The 20,000-nt window shown below is 42.4% G+C and overlaps 1 protein-coding gene across 8 annotated transcripts in view; it reads right to left on the reverse strand.

Moving 5' to 3' along the window:
- ABCC5 (ATP binding cassette subfamily C member 5) overlaps positions 1–20,000 on the reverse strand; it is a 165,823-nt gene that overhangs the window by 67,771 nt on the left and 78,052 nt on the right. For 7 of the 8 annotated variants that reach the window (XR_014148456.1, XM_081830472.1, XM_081830487.1 and 4 more), the window contains one exon: positions 14,715–14,898. Coding sequence is in view for 7 of the 8 variants with exons in the window: in XM_081830472.1 (XP_081686598.1) it covers positions 14,715–14,898 (184 nt within the window). In the remaining variant the exon portion in view is untranslated. Of the gene's footprint in view, positions 1–14,714; positions 14,899–18,948; positions 19,096–20,000 lie in introns of those variants that run through there. The other variant, XM_081830492.1, reaches the window with a different exon arrangement.

Genomic DNA, 20,000 nt, shown 5'->3' on the forward strand with positions numbered 1-20,000 from the left:
TAGCAGGAGGGGAAGAATGAAGCGGGGGAAATCGGAGGGGTAGACGAACCATGAGAGACGATGGACTCTGAAAAACAAACTGAGGGTTCTAGAGGGGAGGGGGGTGAGAGGATGGGTTAGCCTGGTGGTGGGTATTGAGGAGGGCACATTCTGCATGGAGCACTGGGTGTTATGCACAAACAATGAATCATGGAACACTTCATCTAAAACTAATGATGTAATGTATGGGGATTAACATAAGAATAAAAAAAAATCAAAAGGCTTAAAACACTTGATTAGATTATAGGCTGCTGTGAAACAATACTTAGTTATTCATTTTGCCAAAATGACAGTTAAAGACTTCAAAAGCTAATACAGAAAGTTACAGAACTGTAAAAAACTTAGCTCTTTTAATATCAAAGACCTGATAAAGATAACATGAGGCACAGGAGATTATTTCCATAAAACAGAATCTTTGTTTTCTAGGCAGATTACTTGAAAGGTAAAGAAAAACCGTTCACAATCTCATCAAGAATAGACCAATAATCCAAGAAAACTTTGTCCTTTTAGCAGATGAAGTAAAATTGTTTCAGTTTTACATGAGTACATTATTGATATTAAAACTTAAAACTGTGATGTGATGAGCACTGGGTGTTATACACAACTAATGAATCATTGAACTTTACATCAAAAACTAATGACGTATTATATGGTGGCTAACTGAATTTAAATAAAAAAATAAAGTACATTAAAAAAAACCTTAAAACTCTTTTCCTTTAAGCCAATTAAATAGAGTTCTTTTACATAATAATTTTGACAATGCCCTCTGGAAATAGAAAAACATCACATATATAATATATATCCACAGACATAGGTAACATGCAGATAGACACAAACAGAGATCCCAGAGCTTTCATTCCAAAACTCTAGCCATGAATCAGATACCACTCACATGGCTAAAGCTTTCTGGGGCAAGGGAACTTCTATAACAGTCTGTATTTTGAAAAGCCTCTTTTTTCCCCATTTATAAATTTAGCCTCTGTGGGCAGTGTTTTGGTTATCTCCTGGGGTGTTTACATTTCAAAGACATGATAAAATTTACAACTTCAAGGGGGAACAGAAAGAGTGCAAGTTTTCTCCTAGGAGTTTTTTGAGTAATTGCTATTTAGAACTTTCCTCTGTAGTAGGGGGTTGGGCAGCACTGGCTCTGTCTGTTTCACTGTCAATCACCACAATATCATCCCTTTCATTCTATTCTCTTCACTTTTTAGCAATCCCCCTCTTAGAATCCTAATCAGGCTTTGTCACACGTGCTCAGACCTCAATCCACAGCAGCCTGCACCCTCCTAACTTTGCACAATGGCACACTAGGATCTCTAACTTATTATCCTGCTCTCCCACCTTGTCTGCCATTCCCAGAGCTAGTAGGGTAGTGAACAGGCGCACATCGTTCTCTAACTTCAGCCCTTTCTAACGCAAGTTTCAGCCTCTAGCTGGGCATCAGTGGCCTGCAGAGCTGCCCACAGTAGAGAACAGCTCACTGTGGCAGCCATTCCTTTCCCTCCTTTGCCGCAGTGTGCTATGTGTAGTTTCTCAAAAGCACATCAAACCCACTGGCATTTTTAGGGTGTCCCAGTACTCGCGTGGTAGTCCACAAGCGTCTAACATATAGGCCACGACTCCCCACATCAAGGTTGATAGCCAACCAGGGATTTCCCTCAAGGAGGATGCCTCTTTCCAGTGGCCATTTCTTTGGTCTCCTGGCTGGCTTGCCAATTGCTGGTTTGTAAACTGGTCCCCATACACACAAGGAGATATCAAAGAAAGAGGCAAACCATTCCAGACTGGTAGGTGGCAGGTTTAATAAACAAGGGAACTTACATGCAAGACTTTTCTTTAGTGGCCACAAGATGAGTACATCTCCACTCCCACCTGCCAGAATCTTAAAAGTTTATATAGAAGCAGTAACCAGGTTCAGTCATGTATACAGTCCAGGTGGTCTCAACAACACATGGTTATCTCAAGGCTGTGTCCCTGGGGCAGCTTCTGGGAGAGCGGAAGGCAAGTGGCAGCCACATTCCAAGGACAGGGGTCAGAGATAAGGAGCTTCCCATTGTAAGGGTCCAGCTCACAGATCAGTTGGTAGTTGCATCCTCTTGATGACCCTCCTCCAGTGACTGTTAGCTTTAGTATTTTGTTTTATTTTGTTGACCTGAAGCTGCCTCTATCCCACCGTCCCTGGGGCTTTAGCGAGAAATAGAGGAAGCGAGGGCAATCTTCCTTATTTGTAGCCAGATCTCAGCCAAGCATTGTTTCAAGTATTTTATAGATACTAACTCATTTAAATCCTCATAACAACTCTAGGAGTAGGTACTATTATTTCTCCTATTTTATAGCTGAGGAAAGGGAGACACTTAGATGTTAAGTAGCAGCAGGGATTTGAATGCAGGCTCCAGAGCCAAGGCTCTTAATCACCATGCTACCTTCCTCTCAAAGAAAAAAACAAGCAAATAAACAGTCACTGTACAAGATGACCTCAAATGTTCCTTTCTAGACAGCACTCCTCTTTTCCCTAGGATGAGTATCGGATTAAAATAAACTCTGACTCTCTAACTCTGACTCTCTCAACTAACCTCATGATAAGCAAATAGTAGTTTCCAAAGTCAAAGTCACAAGGACATGATCAGAACACTAGAATGTAAATAAACTTTTACTCAATTGCAAAAATGTACTTCCTGATTATTTTTAAACCACAGGTAAACAGATGTTAAAAGATAGATACATTATAGACTTGTACTGAAACATAAAATAAAATTACTTTTATACCACCCTGCCAGTAACTGCACAGATGTCTCATCCTTCTAACTATTCTACTGGCCTAACTTCTTCTCTCTAGGCTTCCTAAAAAAGCTTACCTGGCCAAGAATGCCAGGGAAAAAAAAGTATGTCTGTTCAAAGGTAAAAATAAACAGATCCTACCGTATTAACATTCTGTAAAGTGAGTTATCAACATTCTAAGGTTGGATGGATTAAAAATGGAAATGAACCAAGAGAAAAGACTTAATATATTCAAACCATAAGGGCTTACTATACGAAAGCATAAATAATATAACAGGGTAGAGAAACATGATTCAGTGAATATTGCTGGGACAAACAAGTAACAGATTAAAGATGAATTAATTGAGATCGAGGTCTCACTCTGTGATACTGTGATTTATAAGAAATATATATTTGGTGATTCAGATAACCAAAATATATTTTCATATATATTTGGTCTTCATCAACAGCTACTGGATCAAAACCCCTACTACTCCAAAACCCCTTAGAATTTCATAAGTGCTGAGAGTGATAAAGGTGTCTTTTATTGTCTTAATGAAAGTGACTTTTGGACCCCATCCAAGGTTGGGGGCTGATTGCTGGAAGAACCAACCACATGATTAAAGGGTTGAAACTTTCAATCTTGCCCCCCACCATGGGGTTGCAGGTTGAATCAGCCAATGGCCAATAACTTAGTCAATAATGACTACGTAATGAAATCTCCATAAAAACTCAAAAAGACTAGGTTTGGAGAGCTTCCAGGATGATGAACACATGGAGATTTGGAGAGACTGGTGCACCTGGAGGTCCATGCCCTTTCCCCCCATCTTGCCCTGTGTTTCTCTTCATCTGGCTGTTCATATCTTTTATCACATCCTTTAACAAACTGATAAATGTAAGTAAGTGTCTCCCTGATTTCTGTGAGCTGCTCTAGCAAATTAAAAGAACTTTAAGTAGGAGGTTGTTGGAACCTCCCATCTGTAGCCAGTCGGTCAGAAGTATAGGTAACAAATAACCTGGGGCTTATGACTGGCGTCTGAGGTTATGGAGTGGAGCGCAGTCTTGTAGGACCGAGCCCTTAACCTGTAGAATCTGATGCTGTCTCAGGATAGTGTCAGAATTGACCTGAACTCTCAGACATCCTGCTGGTGTCCAAGAATTGCTTGGTGTTGTGTGTAGGAGATGACCCCCACGTTGGACACCGGGAACACCAACATCTAAAAGACACACCATACATAAATCTATCTGGGAGTGACCCCAAAAAGTTACATTAAAAAGATGAAATAAATAGAAGAGAACTAAACAGCTTATTTAAAAGCTGAGCTATGGGAAGGAGAGTCTCCATTTTCCCCCAAAGCCAGAAACTTACCAAAGGCAAGATGGATGGTTTTAAATATAAAAAGGAAAACTTTTGCATAATGAAATTAACATTAAGGGGAAGGGGAATAAAGCTACAGAAATGACCCGCTCACTAATATATTTGAACAGCCAGCTTTTATTGAAAAATGTATGATTTTTTGGGGGCGCCTGGGTGGCTCAGATGGTTAGGCGTCTGCCTTCGGCTCAGGTCATGATTCCAGGGTCCTGGGATCGAGCCCTGCATCGGGCTTTCTGCTCAGTAGGGAGCCTGCTTCTCCCTCTCCCTCTGTCTCCCCCCTGCTCATGCTCTCTCTCTCTCTCTGCATCTCTGTGTCTCAAATGAATAAATAAAATCTTAAAAAAAAAAAAAAAGAAAAATGTATGATTTTTTTAATCCATTCATTCAACAAGTACTTACTGAAAGGCCTACTATGTGCCAGGCACTGCTCTAGGTGCCGGAGATGCAGGAGTGAACAGACAGACCTCACACCTCTATATCACTACCTTCATGCACATTACATTCTAGTATTTATAAAAGGCCCAAATCCAGAATAATCTACTAAATTCGTTCAAAAGCTTCTATCTCTCAGCCTCTAAATTCAATGTCACCAATTGAAAAATCTAAATTTTAAGATACAACTCTATATACCTCCAATACAAGGAGGGAAATGCTAAGACAAACACACATCATCTGAACATTGAACCGATACTTAATATGCCACAGGCAGGTACTCAGGAGAGCACTCTACATGCTCTTTGTCTTTATAATAGTAATGTATGAAGGAAAATTTTCCAAAGAGAAAAATAATTTAAATCCAACGGTTTATTAGGAACGAAATACCTAATACAAAATTAATGGCGAAACTACATTAGATCAAGTATATCAGCTCAGTGCTGTCCAATAGAAATATAATGCAAGCAATAAATGTAATTTAAGTTTTCCTAGTAGCCATATTTTTAAAAAGGTGAGATTAATTTTAATAAAATATTCTATTTAATCCAATAGATACAAATTTTATCTTTTAAATATGTAATCAATGAAATTGTAATAATGTAAAATTACTTACATTTTAATGTAATATATGTAATAAATAGTACGTTATTTAATGCAAAAATGTAATAATGAAAATTATTAATGAGATGTCTTACACTCTTTTTGTACCAAGTCTTTGAAACCCAGTGTGCATTTTCTATCTCTAGCACATCTCAACTCAGAATGCACATGTTCAGCAACATGTGGCTACAGTAGGACAGTGTACATAGACCCTTGGTTCTCAACGGAGGGTGATTTTGCTTGTCCCAGGGGCATTTAGCAATGTTCGGAGACATTTCTGGTTGTCACAACTGTGCACCCAGTGGATAGAGGCCACGGATGCTGCTGAACATCCTACGATGCACAGAACAACCCCCCACAACAAAGAATTCTCTGGCCCCAACGTGTCAGTAGTGCTAGGGGTAGCCCTAGATGGCTAACGAGCTTACACAGTTAGGGTTGCATGTATGCTGATCTAGGGGGATGTATTTTACGAGGCCTACTTGTTATGTTACAGTATTTTAAATCCTTCTTATAAGTAACTTTGTAAAGCTTCTCCTGAGATGGGATAAGGGCACCCATTTCTCTTTATTTCCCTGAACACGGCACTGCAGGCTGAAAGGCTCTCCGCAGCCGGGTGACTCGGCCAGAGAAAGGCATCTGCAGCAGTTGATACGTTCCAAAGGGAAAAATACTGCTTGATCCAGGGACTGAGAAAACATGAAACAAGGAAACTACTGCCACTTATATCTTCCTGAGGATTGTGTAGCTAGGAGATGCTGAGCATTTTTTGTCCTACTAAGGTGATGCTGACGGGGCACAGTGGAGGGGGGATGGGGGACTGGGGAGCTAAGGGGCCCGAAATCCACGTTCTGCTACGGTTCAAATAAAGGTCAGGGAAACACATGGTCATATTCCTGTCTATCTGGTGAGGGAAACAAGGACTCTTTGACCCATAAGCAAACAGAGATCTTGCATAAGAGACTTCCCCTCCACAGTGCACCCTAGCACTGTCCCCATGGCTGTGATAATTGGCGCACCTATGACGCAGCATGGCGGCCGCTTAACTAGTTGGCCCCATGTCATTTGAACAGGCTGCCAGAGCGGAATGTCTGCTGACAGGGCAACCGCGGGCTTTTCCCTGCATGGAGGCCCCTGGGACAAGGTACCAGGGGCCAGAAATCATTCCCCAGGCTGCACAATCCCTTCCTGACAGCAGGACAACAGCGGGGCAGCCTTCCTAAGCCCAGGGGCTGAGGATTCATCCAAGTTGTTCCTGAATGCAGGGAGGGCAGGAATCAACTGGCAGTGGAGAGGCGCCTCTCGGCTTCCAAGGGGATTAAAGGCTGCAACACTCTTGTCTGGCACACTCCACAAAAAATCAGTATTTGGGACACCATCTGAATGGACCGGCCTCAGATCCTACAGCACATTTTCCCTCTCCTCTCCTTAAGTCAAGATCTTAACACAGACTCAGAATGGGCAGCCTCTTATAAACCTTTCTGGCCCAAGTAAAAGCTTTTCTGTAGGTGTCCCTGCCCTATAGCTGCCTTTAGGACAAACATCTAGACAGACAAACTTATTAAGGGGAACTCTTATATCATCAAGAGACTCAAAATATTAAAAATTAAATTAAAAAGAAATTAAAATTTTCTTTTAAATTAGAAAAGAAATTAAAAAGGTGATACTCTCCCAAGACCAGCTGACTTCAGGCATTCCCATCCTCCCTACCACCAACAAGGCAAAGAGAACTACAAGGGACATTTCCTCTCCCAGTTCTCATCCCATCCTTACTCCAGTGGGTTAGGAACATGATCTTGACTATCTCAGGCTCTTCCCTTAAGAACTTCCAAATTAGTGGCCACTTCAGTCCAGGTGAATAGCAAAATTCTAGAAGGCAACCTTCAAGAGTTCATCCATAAGACCAATGGATAGAACTTAACACCAACATCATGGTAATCAGGTATTTTTCTGCAGTTCATAATCTAGCATCTTCCAGTAATTGGCAGGAATTTGACGGCTTTTAGTTGTTTCATAAGCTAAATTCCAAGGAATTTATTCAAAGTTCAAAGTTCCTATTATGCTGGGGTGTGAGATTAACATTGTTATTAACAATGATAAGGTCTCAAAGGATTAAACTGAAATTGAACCAGAGGAGAAAAAAAGACTTACAGGAAACACTTGGAGCCCCACTGGTTGAGGGGATAAGAAGAAACTTTATTCCATGAGATCTACAGCAGAGGTTCTCTGTGCTGGCTACACATTAGGATCACAAGCACAGCTTTAAAACAACACGGATGCCTGAGTGCTACTCCAGAGACTGGTTTAATTGGTCTGGGATATGGCCCTGCACTGGCATTGTTTTAAATGTTCTTCAAGTGATTTTAATATGAAGCCTAGACTGAGATTTAGATAGTAGAATTTTGCCCTTCTGCATTTGACAAAATCTCTTCAAGACTGTCAGGCTTTAGCTTTAAAAAAAAATCCAAAGTATAATTTGTACGTAAAACTTCCTTCAGTGCCTAGCACCATGCACATGCCCACATGAGATGCTTAGTATAAGACCTTAGAGGTTCTGTCACGTGACCCCATACTGCAGAGCAGGCTGCAACCACCGACCAGGGTGAGAAGCAAACACAAAAGTGAAGATTTGGGCAGCTTGGCCATTGTTCTACTGTTAGAATACATTTAAGAAAACCAAGTGGCTGCTCAACACCTTATCTGCTCTGGTAAACAGAAGTTCTCATCTGAGTATCTAATAAGAGTTAAGTTGATTCCTTGCACAGCTAATTTACAAAATAACCTTAAATCATTAAAACATATATAAAGATCTAATTACCTAAATAGGCCAACTCCCTAAAAAGAGGATAAGAAGGGAAGGGATAGACAAGCTTAATTCTGCTAATTAGTGAATTTCAGTGCGCCAAATTAACTTCACATTAATCTGTCATTGTGATATTGACAGGTTTGATCATTGCAAAGACTTCTGGAGGCCCTGTTTCCTGTTCCTGGCATTGACCTTTTTATTTTTGATTAAGAGGGGAAAAAATGGTGAGACATTAAAGAAAGCATTAGCAGAAGGCTACCTAAAAGCAGAACCAAGATTTCACTGAACAAGTTTTCATTAACCATTTGTAACATCCCAATTATATATCCTAACAAAAGAAAGACTCAGGTATTTAAAGCTGCTTAAAATACAGGAAGCTGAGGCACCTGGGTGGCTCAGTCAGTTGGGCATCTGCCTTCGGCTCGGGTCATGATCCCAGGGTGCTGCGATCGAGCCCCGCATAGGGCTCCCTGCTTTTCGGGGAGCCTGCTTCTCCCTCTCCCTCTGCCTGCCGCTCTGCCTACTTCTGCTCTCTCTCTCTCTCTGTCAAATAAATAAAATCTTTTTAAAAAATAATAAAAAAATAAAAAAAATAAAATACAGGAAGCTGTTCCAATACTTCTCTTCCCTTTTGACAGAAAGCTCCTTTAACTCAGGCCAACAGGCTCTATTTCCCTTAAGCAGCATTTCCTAGGAAAGCAGCAGTAACCCTACTGCAGCCAGCCCAGCAGAGCTCCTGATCCCGGCAGCACGCCAGCCTCAGGAGACCCACGTCACTGTGGCTTCATTTCACCACGCAGGAAAGCCACTTGGGCTCCGCACCAGTAACAGAGCTGTTGTCATCTCTGCCAGAGGACTCTGGGCTGCTACTGGAAACCAACGCCCGGCACCACGCCAGATAACCGTATCACACCCGTACTGAGCTTTATCAAGCTTTACAGATGCATACAGGGAAAAGGAAAAAAAAAGAGCAGGTGTTCTTACTCATCCTATCACTGACTGTCCAGAAAATCTGCTGAGTCACTGAGTACCAATCAAGAGAAAAATAATGCAGAGACTGCAAATACTAATCTCCTTCATCCTGCTCTCCTTCCTAACAGCAAGTGGACTCCCAGGTAATATTCTTGACTCTGAAAACACAAGGGCAAATTCACATACCCTTAGTCTATACAGAAAAGCTTTCGGAGTTCAAATCTTTGAAAGTGTAATGTACTAGACAAAACCATTTTATAACAGCAGCTGTTGCGAGGTAGAGGGATTAAGGGTAATCTATGTTTTCTACAAGTTGCACAGTTTCTATATTGAGACCATAATTCTTTCATAATAATATGTCTTAGAATCATATTTCTTGGAAAGAGATTAGACTCACGTCCTTGATCCCTGGGATGTAACTTCAGCGCACCAAAATACTTCAAATCATTAATTATGAAAACTCCAACCAAGGCTAGAGGGTCAGTCTAACACGGAACTAAAGGAAACACAAGTGAAGGTCACTGGACTTTATGAGTACTTGCTTTGTTACCTTTTCTACAGGCAGAATATTCTAACTTGGTAGAAAGAAAATTTCACCATTTTTTTTGAGAGAAGGGAAAAAAAGAGTGAGCGGTCATAATGGCATGTGAGTTAACTTCTGCTTATTTCCATTCTTCCTCTTTTCCTGGATTAGACATGCTTGTGAAAAACAAGTCACCCTTGGCTTTGGCCTAAGAGCAGCAGGCAAAAACTACCACCACAATAAAAAAGCTTATAGAAGTATCAAACAGCTTTGTCTTGCTTCTGCTTAAATTTTAACGTAAAGCAACTAAAATCCAAACTCTTCGGCCCATTATTCAAGAACACACATCATCTGAAACTCGCTGACCCATCCCTCTACATCTGTGACTCCACACTTCATGCATGCAGCCAACAGTGCCTACTCCTCCTATCCACAGCAATTTCCTCTGCCAGTTCTTTACTTCTCCACATTCTACCTATTCCTCAAGTCTCCAGTCAATGCTACCTCCTCCTGACATCTTCCCTGATCTCAAAGACTGAGGCATTCTTTCCTTCTTATTAATTTCCACAGCACCTAAATTACAGTCATCTATGTACATGCCTAGGAGTTTCAGGTTCTACAGCAGGACAGGCAGGCCCCTCATCAGTTTCTCTTCATCCACACCAGCCCACTTTGTTCAGGGTTGTGTGTGCAGCTTGGAGACTGCTGAATACAAAGATGAATAAACATCACATCTTAAAACCAGGGCTTGTGGAGTTAGTGATCTACATGTGCAACTGGAAGAAAAGGAGCCAGGAGAATCATGCTTCAGACACAGTCAGTGTTAAGGAGTAGTCTAGACATGAATCTTCATGTGGGTTCAAATAATGCCAGCCTAATGCCAAGCTTAGTCCTTAGTCTCAAAAAAACTAACAGCAGCAGAAGGCACTGCAATACACACCTCAGGATTCAAGGATGTCTGCTAAGCATCAGATAGTGCTTGGCCACAAGCATTAACTTAACAGTCCTAAACAAAGGGTAAGTGTGAAGATGACTGATTTTTACCTTCATTATCTCTAAGCTGACGGGACACAACTATTTGAAGATGTCACTGATGAGAGCAATTTTCCCAAAGCGTATTCCAAAAGAAAGATTTGGTCACAATACAAAGAAATAGGCAAACTGTGTACTCTGTAACTTTGCTTACAGCTTGAGGAAAAAAAAAATCACCGACCTGTTCAAAATCAGAATTTGTTTCTGGGTGCTTTGCTTCTGACTTATGGTTTGACACAGTTTCACGTTTCCATGTCAACTGAACCCACGAAAGGCTAATGGGGGTGAATAAAACCTTGTTTGCCAATTAAGAGCCACAGATGTATCCTTATCTTTTGTTAGTTGGAGGTGCTGTTTTTTATTTCTGATGAATACCTGGGCATCTGAGAGGTCCTGTCCCAGATTTCCTCCTTAACAACTAATACAGAAATGATGGTTACAATCATATGACATGAAATTGTAATCTAACCAGTTAGCTGCTTACATTTTTTAAAAAAAATAAATGTTTATACAGCCATTCTGCTTCCCAACCAGAAACTTTTTATCATCTTGCTGGTTCTGTCAGCAAACTGCTAACATATGAGACAAGTTCAAGATAAACGTGCCTAAGAAATTTGGGGTTTTGACAGGTAATACTCAAGAAAATTCTAGGTGGTATGTGAACGTTTAAAAACATTTGATGTTATACATTCATTTGAATGTATATGAAAACCTGGCTGCATAAACCTGTGATTTTATTGCTTTGGTCAAGGCTGAGCAAAAAGAAACCCAGTAGATTAAAAGAAATACTTTCACTAAAAAAAGTTCAGAGGGTACAAGGATAAGATAAAAATCATGAAAACAGCACTCAAATTGAAAAGTCTGGGAAACATGAAAGGATAATGAAAATGAAATTCATGTGGACTCCTGAAATTTTATCAAAGTGGTGTTAGCCTTCCTGTTTCAAGATAAGACTTGATCACATGAAGGAAACTTGCTCTCTGGCAGCTGACTTAATAATTTAGGGGACAAAAGGCACAACAGTGTCTCTATTTCCAGTTCTTCTCCACTGCAGAGGAAAAGCTGGGCTGCCACCGCACATCCTAATGTCAATTCTACTCTAACCACCTGAACAGGGACCCTGGCCCCAGAAATTTCACCAGACCACAAAATAGCTTCCCACGTTCCACCTCCTTCTGCTCTATCAGCCATCCTTGGGCAAGCTTGCTCACTCCAAGGCTTCATCTACATGGATGCACTAATGACTTCAAATTTTTTTCTCCCGACTCCACTTTTTGCCTGTGCTCTACCTACCTACTGATCATTTTATCTGGATGTGCTCAAATTCAACATGTTCAAAGCAAACTTATTCTCACCCCCTGAATCTTCTTCTCTTCCCATACGTTGGTTTGGGGATTCATAGTTTTAAATTCTTACCACCAATCCCATAGCCCCCAGTACTTCCTTCTCCTTCCAGAGATGCCCCTAAGTATCGCCTCTCTCCTCTCTCCTCCCTATTACGCTTGGACACAGACCCCTGGCCTCTCTCATGTGGACTGGCATAGGAGCCTCCTGACTGCTCCTTGTATTTTGTCTCTTCCTCCTATATGGGTTTTTTCCACACTGTCTCAAAACTAGTCTTCCTAAGATAAAAATCAAGTCTTAAAAATCCCTCTCAGCTCAGTATCATTAGCCATCGGGTAACACAAATGAAAACTACAATGAGATATCAGACATACCTATCAGAATGGCTAAAAGAGCACAGTGATAACACCAAATACTGGCAGGAATGCTGAGAAACAGGATCACTCATATATTGTTGGTGGGAATGTAAAAGTGTAGATAGCCACTCCAGAAAAGAGTATTGAAGTTTCTTATACAACTAAACATGCACTTAAAAAACCATATGACCCGCCAACTGCACTCCTGGGCATTTATCCAGACAAATGAAAGCTTATTCACACAAAATCCTATAAGCAAATGTTCAAGGCAGCTTTATTTGTAACAACTACACACTAGAAAGAACCCAGAATGTCCTTCAACAAATGAATGGTTAAACAGATTATGGTTCCTCTGTAACATGGAATAGTACTCCCAGTTAAAAGGAAAGTACTATCTGTAATATGGACTGCTACACACAAAAAGAAAGTTCTGATACACATAACAAAGTAGATGGATCTCAAGGGAATTACGCACAGTGAAAAAAGCCAATCTCAAAAGTTACATACTATGTGATTCCATTTATATAGCATTCTTAAAATGACAAAATTACCGAGGTGGAGAACAGATTAGAGGTTGCCTGAGCCTGGGGGAGAGGGGAAGGGAGGTGGCTATGGCTGTCAGGAAGGTGAGGGTAGCATGAGAGACCCCTGGGAGGGTACTGTTGTGTGTTCTGACCATGGTGGTGGTCACACAAATCTACACATGTGGAAAAAACTGCATAGAATATACACACACAAACTAGTACCCACAAAACTGTAAAGCTGGTTGTCTTTTTTTTTTTTTTTTTAAGATTTTATTTATTTATTTTTGAGAGAGGGAGAGCGAGCACAAGTGGGGGGTAGGGGTGGGGAGGGGCAGAGGGAGAAGCAGACTCCCCGCCGAGCAGGGAGCCTGATGCAAGATTTGATCGCAGGACCCCGGAATCATGACCTGAGCTGAAGGCAGACGCTTAACCGACTGAGCCACCCAGGCGCCCAAAACCAGTTAAGTCTTAATAAGGTAGATGATTGTATCAATGTTGAAATACCATACTACAGTGATGCAAGAAGTTGCCATAGGGAAAAGCTGGATAAAGTGTATATGGAATCTCTTTGTATTACTTTTTGCAACTGCATGTGGATCTATAGTTATCTCAAAATAAAAAGTGGGGGGAACCCACCTCAATAACTTCTAAGAGCTCCCCAATGGCCACAGTAAAAGATTCCTTAGCATAGCATGCAGAATTTTCTTTCACATCCTAAGCTCTAGACAACTAGTTCTACGATCTAACATTTACTGAGCACAGGCTATGTGGCATTTTGTATGTATCATCTCATTTGATCCTCAGTGATCCTGAGTTAGGTTCTACCATCAACAGCAATACCATTTCATTCATAAACCACTAAACACAGATGACACAGTAGCTTGAAAGCATCCCCACCCAGTCATGCTTCGAAGCCTGGCTCCAGTGCTACCTTTGTGAGCTTTCCCAGAGTTAAGTGCTATGCTAACAGTGCCCAGCTCTCAGAAGATATTCAATAAGTGTTGAACATAAGGCCTAGACAAATGATACAAATCAGTCACAAAACTGGCACCCTAAGGATCTGACAGTGACTACATTGACTATGTTTCTCCAAAGTTAAGCTTGAATGGGAAAGCACTGTATAATACACAGTGCGGACAGAAAACCCCTTTAGTGAGAAGATGTCAATTAATAAGGCAACGGCTTTCACATACCAAAGAGGGACAGGTAATGCCAGGCTAATGAAACTCCAGTGTCAGCTGCAAAGTTCGCATGTTTCTCAAGTTTGCATGGAACAAATACATGAACACAAACCTCACCTTCCTAAACCCAATCACCCCCATTCTTCCTTATTAGTTACTTATGCAACTGAAGAAAAAGCATGGTTGTTTGTTTTTGTTTTTGTTTTCAGAAGAAAGATATTTCTTCCAGTTTAAAATGTGTATTTCATTACTTTCCTTGGAGAAAACTAGATTCGTATCTAAAGGCTCCTTCACATTCATGGATTTCCTTGGAAAACTTAAGGATTATACTACAACAATCTAGAATTGTTCCAATACTCTGAAATCTGAATGAGTCCCTCCAAAGGATTTGCATTTTAGACACAGACAACAGAGGTAGGGGGAAAAAAAACAATTTTAAGTACACACATGAAGTTTAATGGTTCATATTCCCTCTGCTCCCTCCCCAGCATTCCCACCCCCAACCCCACAAGCTGACTTCTCTTAAGCAAAGCCTTTTCAGAAGGCACCAAAGGGCAGTATAAGCCAGAGAGAGGAGAACTCAGAGGGAGAAATAGGTGGGAGGCCGAAGCCAACCTCTCCTCCTTCACGTGCACCTATAAATTCTTACCAGTGACCTAAAGCCAACAACAAAAATGAAACTTCTTTTTAATGATGCATTACAGGAGAAAAGAAGGTGTACTGCAGCAAGCAGGTAAGAAAAGGGATTCAGGAAAGGAAATACTGACCGGTCGAGTTCTCTTGTATTTGGAGTCCTCGTGGTCTCTGTGCTGCCCAGAAGTGCTGGTTCTCTCCCTCACATTTCTATAACCAGGACTGGGGATGATATACTCTTTTCCTATGTCGATATCCTTCATCTTCTCTGAGTGGAGGTGCCAGGGCTCACAGACTTTCGGTTTCACTTGAGAATTTCTGAAATTAAAAATCCACCGAGGAAGAACACTGCACGTCAATGATACCAGAACTTTAAAAATAATTTTTAAAAACTTTTTAAAATTTCATCAAGGAAAGGTATTTCCTAAGTTGTGCTTAAGCATATGCAAAAGTACTTTAAAATAGGAAAAAAGGGGGGGCGCCTGACTGGCTCAGTATGAAGAGCCTGAGACTCTTCATCGCGTCAGGGTCATGAATTCCAGCCCCACACTGGGTGTTAGAGATCAAATAAATAAATAAATAAATAACTTTAAATAAAATAAAAGGAGAAAAAAGGACAAAAGCATTAAAGTTTTCTTAGCATTATATCTACAAAAAATAATTTTTCAGAAATTTTTCAAGTGCCATTTCATTTTTTATTTTTTTTAAGATTATATTTATTTATTTATTTTTTTTTTTTAAAGATTTTATTTATTTATTTGACAGAGAGACACAGCGAGAGAGGAAACAAGCAGGGGGAGTGGGAGAGGGAGAAGCAGGCTTCCCGCCGAGCAGGGAGCCCGATGCGGGGCTCGATCCCAGGACCCTGGGATCATGACCTGAGCCGAAGGCAGACGCTTAACGACTGAGCCACCCAGGCGCCCCTATATTTATTTATTTGACAGAGAGAGAGAGATAAAGAGCACAAGCAGGGGGGAGCCACAGGCAGAGGGAGAGGGAGAAGCAGGCTCCCCACTCAGGACCTTGGGATCATGACCTGAGCTGAAGGCAGACGCTCAACCGACTGAGCCACCAAGGCACCCTGCCATTTCATTTTTTAAAGAAAAAAAATTCCAGTGTAGTAGAATCAAGAATTACCACTTCCCACCTCCAAGGGGGAAGAAAAAAGATTAGAGAAAAATAAACACACCAGTAGGGCTACTGCCCCTTTCAACTAAGCTGAAACCCAATGTATAGAGCATTTAGATAAGTCTTTTTTTTTTTTTTAAAGATTTTATTTATTTATTTGAGAGAGAGAGAGCATGAGAGGGGGGAGGGTCAGAGGGAGAAGCAGACTCCCTGCCAAGCAGGGAGCCCGATGCGGGACTCGATCCTGGGACTCCAGGATCATGACCTGAGCTGAATGAAGGCAGTCGCTTAACCAGCTGAGCCACTCAGGCGCCCCTAGATAAGTCTTTAAAAAAAAAAGGCTTTCAAGTCTGTTCCAAGCATTACAGACTCCACAATTTTAAAATGGATATCATTCCTCCTACTAAATGAAAAATTACAAAGCACTTATTCTATCAATGATATATCCCAGCTCTGCATTTTTATAATCAAGTAATAGATTAGTTGTTATTTTAAAGCTCCAGGAAGTTACATGGATAAAATACAAACCAATACTGCACCTTAACTTTACAAACAAATTCCCCTTGGGGCACTGAAAGTGTTCTAAAATTAGACAGTGGTGATGGTTGCACAACTCTGTGAACGTGCTACCCAAACACTGAGTTGTATACTTTAAAGGGGTGCATTTCATGGTATATAGATCATATCTCAATAAAGCTGTTATTAAAATACAATAACAAAAACAAATTCCCCATCCTGTCCTACAAAATCTTACCTAGTATCTACCTGAAACTCTGTTCTAAACCCCTGCTTGCTTGGCTACCTTTAATCAATATCCTGTATCAACTCTGGTTACTTCTGAGAAAATAAAACACATACATTCCCCTTGAAAACAATTTTTGCACTCTGAGATGGTTTAAAGTTTCCCAGATACAAGCTGATTAAACACCTTTCATACCAGCCTCACTAACAATTAAAGAAGTGTAGCTGTGTTGCCTTTTGGATTCCATAAATTCCTACCTATCACTGTGTCTTAAAAGTACTACTCTGCGGACAAAATTCTGACAGCTACAATTCATTTTTTAAGATAGCAGAGAAAAGGAGAATACTTACCAAATAAAAAAGGACTAAATCTCCTCCACACAGACGTGCTTTCAGCGCACAAAAAAAACTTGACTTCTGGCCTTTCAGCAGTCTGGTTCAAGTACCCTGAGTTGATACTGCTAAATTACTTACCTTAAAAAAAAAAAAAAGGTCACCTTGTCCAAGGACAAACGACACCATAAAGAACACCGGCTTACAACCAAGAGCACAGCAATCACGTCACTGAGACCTCATTAAGTCTAAACTATAAACAGACCTGGCATCTGCCAGTGTCCCCAATGTCGGGATGCAGCTGCTGATCAGAGTAATCCTTCTTGTTAGAGGGATCACAGAAGTCCAACCTTCCTCTCAAAAGGTTCCCTAATGGGGTAGCTGATTATGTGGAAGCTGAAAAGATTAGTCCTCCTTTATTTTAAAAATAAAAAAAAGGCAAGAGGAGGGAAGTGAGTTTGAAAAGGACACAGCCAAACTAATTCACAATACCAAAGGCCATGTCAAGAAAAACATAAAGCGCATCTCAATTGTCTAAGAACTCACGATAACCAAAGTTTGTTCCAATCACTTTATTTCAAGTTATCCTATGTATAAAGGGGGTGGGGAACAGTTTTCCATTACCTCTAACACTCTTGTTTCTTTAATTTCCTGGGAAAAGAGGCATAGCCATGAGAGTAGGCAGGCCCTGAGTAGGCACAAAGTTACCATCTCTTGGCCTTGAGCATCAGGAGGATTCCATCGTCTGTGTATCAGGGCTGTAAGACAGGGCACCCTGCACAGAGGCCACCCCAGAGCTAGGAATCCCTATCAGTTGTAGAAAGCAACTGAGAAAGGATCACTAGGCTTGACTCTTTTTGATTCTATGTGTATTTCCCTATTTTCCTCTGTTCTCCTTCACAGTTACTCAAAAGTTGTTTTTAAATGCTAACTTGCCTCAGCTATCAAGAAAGGGAAAAAAGGAAAGGTGTTTTTTGTTTTGTTTTATGTTTAAGTCAGAGCTCTACAATGGCACTAGCAGAATAACCAAAGTGGGAGAACCCAAAGAAGTGCCCAGACTCAAAATCAATAGAGCTGAGGCCTTTGGGTCAGCTGCCTTGTTTATCAGGGTTCTCCTTCCAGTGATGAAGTGTAGACATTCTCCCTGCACAATGATGCAGAGGAAACTGCATGGGGGGGGGGGGCGCTCCATAAGAACCGTAACTAGCCAGACTGGTGTCTCCAAATTGCCTTCATTACAACATTCCTTAGGTATCCAACTTCAGGAATGTCATTCAGGCCCTGCAGCAGCACAAGACCAAAGCGATTTGCCACCCTCCTGTAATGCACGTGTTGTACCTCCCACCTCCCGCACCGTTCACTTAGGCGCCAGACCCCATAACCTACCCATCTCGCCCTTCAAACCCTTCTGAAACTTTGCCAATCATTCCCGTGCCCAGCTGCCTCCTGCCTCCCCACCGCTGTGCAGAAGCCAGATGACCGCCCCCCCCCCAACCCCGTGCAATAAGCACAAAGCAACATGCAGCTCTGTGGGGTGGTAGTGGAAAGGCACCGATGACAGTCAAGAGATTTTTGGATTCCATTCCGGGCTCTGCCCTGGGTTTGCTGTGCGTACCTCTGTCATAAACCTCCATTTATCCATTTGCAAAAAAAAAAAAAACAAACCACGAGAGGATGACTTCTAAGGTTGCTGGCCCCTCAGAGTCGCCGGTGTGCGGCTTGAGCGGGGGTCCCCCAGGCCGCCCTCCCCACAAGCATGAGGATGGGGGCTTCTCCCGGGCCAGCCTCGCCTGGGATGCCCTGACCCTAGGGCGTTCCCACGGCCAGTTCGGGCCTGAGGAGGCCACGGCGACCCACACCCACGGGCCGCGGGCGCAGCACCCCCTGGTGGCCGCAGCCGGGAATGTAGCCAGCACTCCCGACCACTCATCCCACCCTACCTGCCTTCCGACGCCGGGACCTCACCGCGAGCCCTCCGGGGTTGCGTCCCGAGGAGGGGGCGGTGGGAGACTAGAAGGAGCCCAGGCTGCGTTTATCAGGTCTCCGGTTTCCCCCGAACTGCTCTTATCCCCGATCCGAGCCCGCCACCCCCGGAGGGAACACACAGGGGTGACCCCCGTGACAACCAAGGGAGAGGGAAGGGGTGCCGCGGTAGCAGCTACCTACCTGTGCCCCGGCTCCAGGGCGGCCGCACCGGCCACTCGACCACGCTCCCGAGCATCAGCCCCGGAGCAAAACAAGCCTTTATAGCGGCATTGGCCGCCAGACTGCGCAGGCGTGCTGCACAAAGACTCCCCAAGACTGAAGGGAATTGTAGTCCCCCTTCCAGGAGCCCGAGGCTCGACACACGGCAAAGGACTCTATTTCCCAGAAGCGCCGCAGAAGCCCTGGAGGAGGTGTAGGCTGCTCCTCCTTTCCACCGCGCTCCTGGCTCTGCACCATCCTTCTCAGAGCTTCTGCGAGCCTGTCTGGAATCTTCTCTGAGGCCGTGTGCCCCAGTGGGTGGCCGGGAGGGTTGACAGTAGCTCTGTGTGGGCGGGCAGCTCGGTGTTTGTAGGCAGGGCGGACGCGACGGTGTGCGGCCGTTTCTGCACCAGAAAACCCCATGAAGGTCATCAGCGATCAACCAGCCCCAAATCTTATCTTTTATGGTACTTACCATTTTAACGATTGTTTGCTCAGGATTCGACCCTGCATTCTGCACTATCACCTTTCTCACATTTATCCCATTGCCCTTCACATAATCTTGTGCTACCTGGTTTCTAGATAATAATACGCGAGGATCTCCGTTTCTAGAGTAACAAGAGCCTTAGATACGGTGTGCCAACTCCTTTTGGAAATCAAACTGAGGTTCCCAAAGAGACTGATCATAGTATTTCTCTTTGTGTTTCATCTGTACCTTCAACAGGATCATAACATCACTACTCTCTGCTGAGTGCCTACCTACTCTGTGGTGCTTTACGTGAAATTCTTGTTTCTTTTAATCTCCGTGGCAACACTATGTGTAGGTATATATTTTCCATTTCAGAGATTAAAAAAAAAAAAGTAAAGTGACTTGTCCATTTCTATACAACTAGCTGGAGTGGACACTAAGGCATCATAAAGCTGAATTAATTAACACGGTGTTCCTACGTAAGGATGGATTAATACCCCAATGCAACAGAACAAAGAGCCTAGAAACAGACTCATGCATATATGTAAACATGAACTGGCCAGGA

This window comes from Leptonychotes weddellii, chromosome 1, assembly GCF_054177405.1.
Source record: "Leptonychotes weddellii isolate Sample4059 chromosome 1, ASM5417740v2, whole genome shotgun sequence".
Classification (NCBI taxonomy): domain Eukaryota; kingdom Metazoa; phylum Chordata; class Mammalia; order Carnivora; family Phocidae; genus Leptonychotes; species Leptonychotes weddellii.